The sequence below is a fragment of the Saccoglossus kowalevskii genome, chromosome 15 (assembly GCF_978046115.1).
Source record: "Saccoglossus kowalevskii chromosome 15, keSacKowa6.1, whole genome shotgun sequence".
In the NCBI taxonomy this organism is placed as follows: domain Eukaryota; kingdom Metazoa; phylum Hemichordata; class Enteropneusta; family Harrimaniidae; genus Saccoglossus; species Saccoglossus kowalevskii.
This window is the reverse complement of record NC_140655.1, coordinates 16,358,718-16,370,668: the sequence shown is the minus strand read 5'-3', so window position 1 is coordinate 16,370,668 and position 11,951 is coordinate 16,358,718. Positions and strand designations below refer to the sequence as shown.

The 11,951-nt window shown below is 37.9% G+C and overlaps 1 protein-coding gene across 1 annotated transcript in view; it reads right to left on the bottom strand.

Annotated features, from left to right (window-relative positions):
* Positions 1 to 572: 572 nt before the first annotated feature.
* LOC102807052 (von Willebrand factor A domain-containing protein 5B1-like) overlaps positions 573 to 11,951 on the bottom strand; it is a 61,500-nt gene continuing 50,121 nt past the window's right edge. The window contains exons 3-9 of the mRNA XM_085490501.1: positions 9,146 to 9,419; positions 8,138 to 8,277; positions 6,727 to 7,264; positions 4,859 to 5,034; positions 3,525 to 3,663; positions 2,969 to 3,088; positions 573 to 2,677 (exon numbers count right to left, since the gene is read on the bottom strand). Coding sequence (XP_085346627.1) covers positions 1,578 to 2,677; positions 2,969 to 3,088; positions 3,525 to 3,663; positions 4,859 to 5,034; positions 6,727 to 7,264; positions 8,138 to 8,277; positions 9,146 to 9,419 — 2,487 coding nt within the window. The 3' untranslated portion in view covers positions 573 to 1,577. The remainder of the gene's footprint in view (positions 2,678 to 2,968; positions 3,089 to 3,524; positions 3,664 to 4,858; positions 5,035 to 6,726; positions 7,265 to 8,137; positions 8,278 to 9,145; positions 9,420 to 11,951) is intronic.

Below are 11,951 nucleotides of genomic sequence, written 5' to 3'. Positions count from 1 at the left end.
AATTCGAACACGCGCTGCGCGACGACCACCGCGCTTTAAGCTAAACTGAATGTGCCTCTATGTAAGATATGTGTAGCCATACTAGTATATACAATTTTTAGGTGGTAAGTAAAATTGGTGAAAAATATCTACATATGATTATCATTATTGTCAAATGTTGCCACACAGGCCCTTTCTCTGTCCACAATCAGTTGTAGTTTAAAATCTTGATGTATACCTCATCTAGCACCATATAAATATTGCCCATATATCTGCTGACGTGTAAAAAACAATTTAAATATACATATCCTTATATCTCTGTGGTTTGATAAAATAATATACAATATAAGTGTTCTGAGGTATAAAGAGTCGCGAAAATTATATTACAGTGATAAGCTTAAAGCGGGAGGGTCGTCACCTGCGCACGCGCGAGAAAACGCAAAGGCTCATGGGTAGACGCTTGTTTGTAAACAATGACACACTATGGTCATCTGACGCATGCGCAGGCGACGACTCCCCCGCTTTAAGCGTATTAAAATTTACATACATCGAATGCAGTGTAGGTGTCAATTACAGCTACCCAGAAAATATGGTTATGTTATGCATTGATCGAACGGCAGTACTTTATTACAGATCCCTTAACTTTCAGAAATAACATTACTAAAGCACGCCCTCTTGTGACAAAGCACATAGAAACTATTTCAGGAGGCCATATCGATATGGTCTGTAGTCATACCACAATAAAAAGTTTCAGAGAGTTTATACTAGATGACAAACGACTACAAAAACAGTGCTCGATTTGGACGACGTTACTTCCAACTATGTACATCATGTTTCATCACGAGAGAGTGCAATTTATAGGAATGATGCCTTCCATTGTTTACATACAATATGTTGATATCCGTATTGCCGCACATTAAGAACAGTAAACGGTATAAATTGTAATAGTGCATAATAATGTTATCAATGTAAATTTACATTTATATTTTGTAACTCACGTCTTGATTTACATAATACATAAAAATATACAATACTCGACATCCATCAACAATTTTATAGAAATTAGACGTATTTGTGTTACGCATCGTGGAATGTCCTATTATGAACACCATTTAATGATTAAATATAGAAATTAAAATTGAAATTACACTTTTATCGAATGTATAATTGCTTAATTAAAACACATGTTTCATAATAGTATTTACACCTGCTTTGATATATCTGCGTGGCTGCAGTCATTTTAGCCTTATTTCAGTTTAGAATGGAACGGGCCACCTGGTCTAATTCTGTAATTTACATAACCTTAGCAAACGAAAGATTGCTATAATGAGTTACTACCAGCGCCGGTGATATGCATCATTAACTAAAGTATGAATAATTTAGTACCAGTGGCATTGATGCGTTTCATTAACCTCTATGTGAATGGTGGCTGGACATGAAGGTTCAAAGTTCATTATTTTGGAAAGAATAGTTTTAAAAATCGTGCCTATTGTTCAATCTAAGGAACACTGTTGTTACATTATTTGAGGTAACTGTCGATAACAATGCGATTGTGAACAACATTGAGCTTCTAGGGCGCACCATATTAAGTGTTGGTTTTACTGACCAACGCTGGCCTGCCTTTGTAACTTTGGCCTGCCTAATAGCACCAATACCTGAGCTGCAGCAGCTTTAAGACTCGGCAAATCAAATCCATTTGGCAAGTTCTGAACAGACAACCATCTGTCAGCTTTTGCTGCAATGAGTTCCCATTCTTCAAAAAAACTGGAACATTTATATTCAAGCCAGGAGAGAGCAAGCGATGTGGCCCATAACTGGTTGGTTTCCTCGTCATCAATACGGAAAATGGGCGTTCCAAAGTCGGGCGGCGACGTAGGTGAAAATACATCAGAGAACTCTGAAAATTCTTCATCTGTTGTTGAAAATCTACCAAAGCGATAGGACTCCGGTCTTTTTGAAGGTATTTCCTGGCTTGAATTGTGCATCGACAAAGAAGAATCTTTCGAATCTTTACTAGTGCTGAACTTTCGTCTCTTTGTCATCCCGCTCTCAGGAAACAAAGCTATTGTCTCACGCTTCTCACTCTGTGTTACTGGAACCTCTCGACTTCCTTGCCTACTCTTGGCGTTAATCTTTTTTGGAGTCGTTTTTGGGAGATCACAATCCGGGTTATCATCACTTTGCCCCGGGATGTCGCCATCCACCAATTCTGCTGTATGAGCATCATCTTCGGAAACACGTTGTTGTCTCCTAAGAGTGCCAGGAGTACTAGCACTACTCCCGCGATCATCTGATTCACGTTCTTCTCCACTGTCCACTTCCTCAGAGAGATCTTCCACTCGGATCTGTATCTCCTGGCCACACGTGCACGCAGGAGGACGCATGTAACAAAGAGGAGATGATCGTCTTAAACTTTCCAGAGGTATGTCAATTGCTTCCGCCAATTTATAATTGAGCTCCCAGGCACCGCATGCCATCTGTAGATCCACCAATGAGATCAGCTCAACCATTTCTGTACTTAGTGTTCGGTCAGGAATGAATGCTTTGAACATCGGTTTCTTTGAAGGTACACTGCCCAGTCTGCCCCGTGACAGCTTCCCAGCTAATAGAGAGGTTGCTTTCTTTTTCAGAGACGACGAACGTTCATCATTATTTATGGCTGTTGAACTTATGGATGTGCTGAATGAAAAGTGACGACCTGCGATGAGGAGAAAGTTAGTGAGAACAGATTATTACACCCGAATAACCGCCAAGGAATCTTAAGGATGGTACATACAAGGCCCTGTTTTGAAACCCAAACAAAACAAATCACATGAACTATATATTTGTGTGTGACTCTCCTAACACTTGCTTAAGACATAAAGTTGTCAGGATCATGCATGTGTGCTGAATACAATGCATAGACGTTAACTCTTATAATGTATGGGAAATTCGAGTCAATGCTGTATCTTGTGTTACCGGTATATGAAAAGATAATTGTGTTACATACCAAACATTGTTCCCTTTGTAAGATATGTAGGACTGGGACTTGGAGGATCAACGTACTCATCCAAGGGACAACCTCCACTGTATATGGGATGACTGGAATTAGACAGAGGATCAGGAAAACCTGTAGATTGAATAGTAAACAATTAAATAAATTGTCCATGATATATAATAACGTGTATCAACAAAATCTGTAATAGACAACTGCATTGATAACTGTTACAATAAAGTCAAAATATATACTTGTCAACCCATTTTTCACGAGCCAATAATTTGAGATATGATATAATTTCCAAACCATTCTTAAAACTGAAAATGACTGCCACTCAACAATATAATCAATATTGTCGCGGGAAATAGAAGGGTGACCCTCACACTTTTGTTAAGCCAACTTCCTGCTCAGGAATATCTTTGCCCTACGGAGACCTTCCGATTGTAATTTACACTTCTAAGCAGGATTCCACCTAAACCGACTTTAACCATGGTGCATCATTTCATCTGTCTAATGTGCTGCGCGACGCACGTTGATCATTATCAACGAGAATCAATGGAACACATACCGGTTGAAAGAAACACGTCCTCATCAGTGTCATTAAAAGAAGCATCAAGGCGCCTACCCAGGCCTGCTGTATAACCACTACGGCGTTGAGAACAGCGTCGAAAGATTGTCTTCTGGATACCCCGATTTATCGACTGAGTCTGTAACATAACATTTTTTACAAGAACTTATTGAATGATTTGACACTTTGTTATATCTCTTAATCTATACTGCTTACAATTTTATCCTAAACACCTGCTATTGAATGGAGGCTCAAAAATTCTCCTCTCACGGATTTGATAATGTAGTGTATGTTCTTTGCTGATTTGCTATCTATTTGCGTTATTGCACTTAAAAATACACTGACGATTTTCACTTTGAAACTGTGAATAAAAAAGTAAAAAACAAATTTAAATCATGAAATGTATTTATGTTGATATTATAATGAAATAACCCTATAAATTTGCATACCCCCCCCCTCTCACCAAAATGATGGTGCAACATTTTCCATATTTTCAATATTTTTCCTGTATTATTATTGAAAGTTTTGGATCAAATTTACATAATTTCCCAATTTCGTTACAAGTGTCATTCAACATGAAAACTTTGGAAAATTATGGAAACAATTATGTAGGTTTTATTCTGTTAAAGGTTTGACGTCGCCACTTAAAGGGCGGTGGTCGTCGCGCCGCGTCCTGTTCGATATGGGACTCATAGCGACGTATACAACGCGTTTAAAATACATTGTTTATTTACATGAAATTCAAACACGCGCTGCGCGACGACCACCGTGCTTTAAATGAATAAACTTGAGATTGTGAGTAGATAAAATTTTGTACTTGGGCATCACGACAATCAATCTCCAGGCCGTTGCACTTTTTTACGTTCTACGCGGTTGCGCGTGCGCAGTGTCTGACTGACACGAACCGGTCGTTCGTACTCGCCAGTCGAAGATACAATAATGGCGTTGTTTGCTGCCGTTGTATTTAAATATACATATGTGTGTTTCTGTTAATAAAACAACTTACAGGCCTGTTAGTGCTGATCAGCGAGAGACATTCGCAAGCTGGTTTCCGAAAACGTAAACATATGACGTCACATAGCGACGGCCTATAGTTCGTCCAAATTAGCTGAAATGTGATTGTGCGCTTGTAAGCTTTTATATAATTAGGCATTCTGTTATATGATACACCATGGATAAACCAATCCCCAGGTCCTCGTAAATTGGAGTTAAAATGATTATCCCCGATCTGCGTTATTTATCTGACGACTATTCCTTTAATCCAAGGATTATCCTAAGCTGATAATTAGAGTTGAAATATACATGAAGGCGTACATGTGGGTTTATATGATTACCTGGACAAAGTTAGGCAGCTCTTCGTTTGTTTCTTGGTTTACAGTAACAAAGGTAGTCTGTCTCGATATAACGCCACTGGCTTCACTTATCTCAACGCTTTTAGTCTTCAGTTTCGCAGAGCTCTCACAATCGTTGATGACGTCACATGATGTGGTATTTCCATCTTTCGCCGCGGCTGTAATTGAAATAAGAGGCGCAGTCAAGGAAACGCGTGGAGCAGTTTGCTTGGGGCAGACTGAACGGCGATCCCTTTTGAGGATGTCTGCAAAATATTACCATATTGGTGAATAATTCACTTACGTGATTACGCTGTTGATAGTTATAATGTAAGATTTAGCGAGGGGGGCTAAAAAATAAGATGAAATATCATGCAAATTTGAGTAGCAACCACGTAAGATGGAGACAGCATTATGCAGTATTATTCTTATAATTTGGGTTAAACAAATCTTAAATTGAATCAAATTATTATATTTTCGAAAAAACAATAATGTTATATTCTGTCTGGCAATGCCCTGTCAACAGCATCTGAACAGGTAGGGCAGAGATAGGGTAGATTGTACATCAATAGAAAGAGAGATTACGTGAAAGGCTTGTTAATTTCTTTCCATCCTGACATTTGAAAGCGGAACACAATTTCCACCTCAACTCTTAGGAGATTTCCGCTGACTTCATCCGTAGACACAATTGTAATGGACATGTTATGTCCACCACAGTTGACTGATTGAAATACGACCTCGTGTTTACAGTTTGGTAAACTCATTGCGTATTACTACATCTCGTGGGATCTGAAACGGGGAGCTGCTAAACACGCATGCTTGTTTTCGCCCTAGTAGGCAATCAGGCTTCAAGCAAAAGCTGCATTTGCAATTGAGATCTCACGATTTCCCGTTATTTGTAGAATATATATAACGAATTCCCATTCTTTATCAATCAGGGCACAATTCTCGATTCGTGGGAATCTAATACGTTTTGTTTGAAGAATCAAAATCGAAAAACGTTTTAAAATAAATACGTCGATTTCGCTCGGTCAGCATATACCGCCTTTGTTAAATACCGTCATTGTGATGATGTGTTTAAAATTTTCTTTTTCGATGTTGTATTTTGATATCAACATTTTAGTGTGTGAATTTTTTATAAAAAAACAACCCTTGTTTTGACACCAATCAATAACTCTTTACATCCTGAATGCACAGGTAACTCCGGGCGCACATAAGACATGCCACCGAAATAAGTTCATGTAAGTAAATATTGGGATATATTGAAAACAAAAACAAAATTGTACTTTAGCAAAATTAACTTAGATCCGGAAAGGCCAAATCATCTTACTCTAACTGTTGCTTCCGGTTTAGCAAAAAAATGAGCGTTAATAGTCTAATTAGTTAGATAAATTGATAGGGCCATGAAATCATTTTTCAATGGAATGACACAGAATCTGTTACAGCTTAAACATGTTATCAAGCTTGAACACTTTCCAAACAACAGCCACAAAGGTCGGTTTGGTAAAGTGAGATTGAATTACTATATATCCATGAAACACATGCTGCTGGTTTTTAAAGGGAGAGTAATTATCAAAAATGAAAATCTTGGTTATGTCATCAGGAAGTAAAAATTTGAATATACGGGTACCAAAAACATGTCTTAAAAATTAAAACAGTTGTGCGATGCGACTAAAAAAATCAGAGAAAAGAAAAGCTAGTTCTTCCCAACCAACAGAAATAATATGTTATTTTAGTAAGTAATTATTATTATTATATGTTTTGCATTGTTTGGAAATTGTATTATCGCACAGGACGTGGCCCACATCACTGAAAATTGGAAGAAATGACATTCAACTAAGGGGTCTTCAAAAATGACTACTTAGTATTACCTTCATTGTTTGCAGTTTGGTAGTACAAGCTCTCAACTGCTTGTATACAAGACTTTGCTGCTAAGCGGTGAACTGTGTCATCAAAGAACTCCTCCTCGTTCAGAGACCTAGGTGACCCATCAATAATGCTGGACAAATCGAAATATATTTGGCAATGGAAAGGCCGGCCACAGAACAGTCCTCTCAATACAGCGACACCCTCTTTACCCCCTTCCTTTAACGGGAGTAGCCCATCCTCGTCCCAGGAAAATCGAAACAAACTGTCACAGGGACTTGGTTCCAAACCCTGAAGCAAATTGTCCCATTCTGAACTGAATGGTGCAAGGACGATATCGCTGATTTTTCGTCTCGGTCCGTTGTTGTTAGTCAGTCTCTCCCGATATTTAGCCCTTCGCTCCTCTTTCCTTACTGCCTTTGCTCTTTGCTCCTCGGCTAGGCTGTCCAGTAGTTTTCGAAGAAGCGCGGAATCGAAGGCAGTCTCGGGATTGGACAAAGCTCTACCACTCCGAGACAAGATGTCGAAGTATCGTTGTTGAACCTGAAAACAAATAGGGACTGAATGTTTTAATATCATCCCAACTTATATATATATATATATAGTCGAACAGATGGGATAACTTAATGATTATGATAATAATAAATAATAATAATCATAAAAAACGCTATATACAGAATGCTGTATCTCGCAGGTAAATACGTTATATATACACTGTAATAATAAATATTTTAAGCGGGAATTGAGTCCCAAGCGATGATAGCAACACACGCTAAAACGCAAAGGCTCATGGGTAGACGCGTGTTTGTAAACAATGACACGCTATGGCCATCTGACGCATGCGCAGGTGACGACACCTCGACTTGAACTTTGTTGGTCATAAATCGCGTGAAAACGTTCATTGGTTTATTGTGTAAAATCATAGAGCTATTGTCCCAAGGCACACTGAAATAGCATTCTCTTGTGTGTTACATTGGCGTATTTTGAGAAACGTGCCTAATATTTTTTCAAAAATCGCTATTTTTAGAACAATTCCATAGAGCGCAATGTTAAACAAAAATTGCATTTTTTGACACTTTTAAAAACCCAGATTTTTGAAAAAAATCAGGAAAACAAAAAATACCCCACCATTAACAATATATTATTTTTTCAGCCTATGTCATTAGCCTACAATTTGAGATATGGCATAATATCTGTTCCATAGGAACCTATTGTAAAAGCACTATAATACTGCCAAAATGGCCGCTATCCACGACTATTGGACTATACAAGACAGACATCTACATAAATAACTTATTTGATTTGATCGGTCAATACATAGTCGCAACTTTGCTGAAAACATTACCGTTGGCCACACGGTGGGTCAGAGCTGGCTTATAAACAGGAAAGGCCATCATATAATGTAACCAACGTTACCTGGTCATCGACTATCTCTTCTACTTCGTTCTTGTCAGACTCTGACTCGTCACGAGATAGCTTCTGTCGTAGTGCCACTAACGCGCTACTGTCGAGATGATTTACTTGCGGAACAGGCTTTAGCTCATCCACGTTATTATCTAAAATAATCAGACATATGACAGATATTGAACTAAGTCATGTATCAAGTTACGATGGATTTATTTACTTCATTTTTAGCTTATTGCAATAAATGAATGAATGAATGAATGAATGAATGAATGAATGAATGAATGAATGAATGAATGAATGAATGAATGAATGAATGAATGAATGAATGAATGAATGAATGAATGAATGAATGAATGAATGAATGAATGAATGAATGAATGAATGAATGAATGAATGAATGAATGAATGAATGAATGAATGAACGAACGAACGAACGAACGAACGAACGAACGAACGAACGAACGAACGAACGAACGAACGAACGAACGAACGAACGAACGAACGAACGAACGAACGAACGAACGAACGAACGAACGAACGAACGAACGAACGAACGAACGAACGAACGAACGAACGAACGAACGAACGAACGAACGAACGAACGAACGAACGAACGAACGAACGAACGAACGAACGAACGAACGAACGAACGAACGAACGAACGAACGAACGAACGAACGAACGAACGAACGAACAAACAAACAAACAAACAAACAAACAAACAAACAAACAAACAAACAAACAAACAAACAAACAAACAAACAAACAAACAAACAAACAAACAAACAAACAAACAAACAAGCAAGCAAGCAAGCAAGCAAGCAAGCAAGCAAGCAAGCAAGCAAGCAAGCAAGCAAGCAAGCAAACAAACAAACAAACAAACAAACAAACAAACAAACAAACAAATAAAAAGTGGTGTTACCACTATTCACATAGACATGTCACGGCGCACTATACTTTGTCAATAATGTCTGCTTAAACAACATACGTATTCGTATGTTCACTAATTGGACTTACTATTCACGTTAGTAACTTCATCATAACTACATATATCCTTTGAAGACACCTTCTCGTTATACGGACTTCGCTTTGGGGCGCTCGTTGTTTCTTCGCTCTGTCTCGTAACTGCGCATGTGTCGTAGAGGATACCGTAGATTATTAAGCGTTCTCCGGGCATCAGCGTGGGGGTCTCAGTGAAACTCTGACTGACCTGCAGACCAGCTGGCAAAGACCACTCGATTGTCACTTCGCTGATGAAAGGTTGCAATGCTTTTTTAACCGAAGATATAACCTAGAAATAAAAAAAAAAAATATAAAATACATTGCTTAATATTTCACAAATTCCAAAAGTGTTAAACTTCTGAGTTTTGATAGCACACCACTTAAAAAACAACAACAATTTATACTGGCAGTTTTATTCATGTATAATGGTTAGTACGTGACTCGCTACACAAAATAAAGTGTATATCTATATTATTATATATGATTGTCATTTGTCATACGAGTTTTGATCTGAATTTGCACTAAATACCGACTTTATATATTCGCCGATTCGTTCCAATCATTCTATGAGTTACCCAGTAATACCCTGGGTAATGTCAGTTTCTGTATTCGAACTGCACTACACTCAAAGTCGCAATCTGTGGTCGGTTTCTTATTTTGCACATTTTTCTCTAAATCTTCAACTGTATCAGTGTTACTTATTTTGGGACGAATATTTCCCAATTGTTCAGAAGACTCTATTTTATACATATATTGACAGATTGAAAGGAATGTTATGAATATTATTAATGTACATCTTTTCCTCCCAGGAATACATCATAGGAATGCCGAAATCCAAAACGTTTAAAACAGATTTAGCGAGCTTCTTTGTATGGTTTACCATCAAACCCTGGCGGCAGCCATGATTATTTTGTTATTATCAGAGGACGCTTACGCGCGTAATCGTTCCATATTTGGAGTTTCCTAATATGGTAAGGTGAAAATATCCAGTGCAATACCGCAAAATTACGACACGCTGTAACTTATGGCGTCACGGTGACAGATGTATAATAATACTTCTTATTCGGCAAAATAAAATTGCGAAATTAGTTATTAGAAATCAAGACTAACCCTTGCCCAAGCCTCAATTGAATTATATAACCGTATATGTACAATTAAATTAGGGATCGCCGGAGGATGGAGGCAGAGTTAGTGTTAGGGTCAGGGTGGAGTGCTAAAGAAACATTTTTTCCCCACTTTTACAATTAAGAAAAACATAAATCGTCACAAAAATACGCATATTTTATTGCTGCAATACTAATTACGTACCACTAAAAATTACGAAGTTAAACTTATCAGGGTTTGTTGAAACACAGTCGAAGTCAAAAGCTTCATTATCTTCACTGTCGAGTGCATTCGATCCTACGCAAACTCTCGATGCAAAGTATTTTCCGCCAAGATGTTCTCTTGGACAATTCGACAGGCAACAACGTATATTGACTCGATAGTCTGTTATTAACAAATCAGAATGCAAAAAGTACGATCTGTTGGATTTGATTTCGGCAAAAAAATGAATGATTTTTTTAAAACTGGTAATATGCAATTTTTGTAGGAAAAACTGAATATGGAATGAAGTATTAACGGCCCTTCACGTTTGTCATTGTCGGGGCATAGTTTACGCACCGTTACCGTGGTCGACTCGGACGCGTACACAAGATATTCACGGCGGCGGTTGTGCATTATATTAATTCGATTGCCGGTATTCAGATAAGTCAAACAAGGATCAAAGACCAGGTTTTTATGAATATACGGTCAAATATGGGGTATTTTGGAGAAGATTGGGGTTTAGGCTACGTGACCCCAAAAAATAGGAATGTCCCAAAAGTGAGTGGTTGGACAGTTAGCCGAGCATGGGCGCCAAGTCCGTATCGCTGTGTGTTCACGCATACAGTTGTGAATATGCAAACTGTCACCGGAATGTAAATAAACATTGACCGTCTCTTCAGGGCTCATACCACTAATTGAATTTCCATAGACGACAATGTTAACATATGAAAATGATGAACAAAGTTGAAAACATGGCTCAAAAAGGGAAATCAACATGCCAGTAATCAACCACTTGAAAAAAACTAACATGTTGGCCAGCTCAAACTCTCGCAAATCTCAAGTAAACAAGACACACCTACTGTATTTAAATTGCACCTAGAGAAATCACTGGAAAACACCAAGATTAGAACATCCATTAACACACAGAATAAACCCACAGGTACACAGTCGCTAAGTAGTAAACAAAAGACCACATGTTGGTCTCACCTTTGACCCAGGTGATCACGCCCTAAAACAGGAGCACCTGAGAAAAAATATTTAAAAATGTCATTGGTTCTTGAAAGGCATTTAAATTGATTAAGTTGATTAGTGGCATGAAACCTTAATGTTCAAGTTCAATGGATGCTCTCACTACCAAAGTCTTGCAACACTGTAACATTATTTCAGAATTTACCTAGACGTTGTTATTTTTATGAAACATATATGCCATATCAATCGCTTTATTTCACTGACATTTTTACACATTATACAAATATTTCCCATGATTACTACCGCCTATGTGTCATTTTCACCATTAAGCCAATATTCAACTTACAATCCATGTCTATTTTTTTCACCAATTTCTAGTTCTGGCCTCATTAGTTCTGGATTACATGTGAAAAAGACGAGTTTTCTTGTTCATCCTGTTGTTGAAATATCACCGAACAACTAATGTTGTTTTCTCTGCATAAAGATGGCTTAGAACGTGTCGACTTATAGTTTGGATCTAAAAGCTGGCACCTCGCTCTGTTATCGG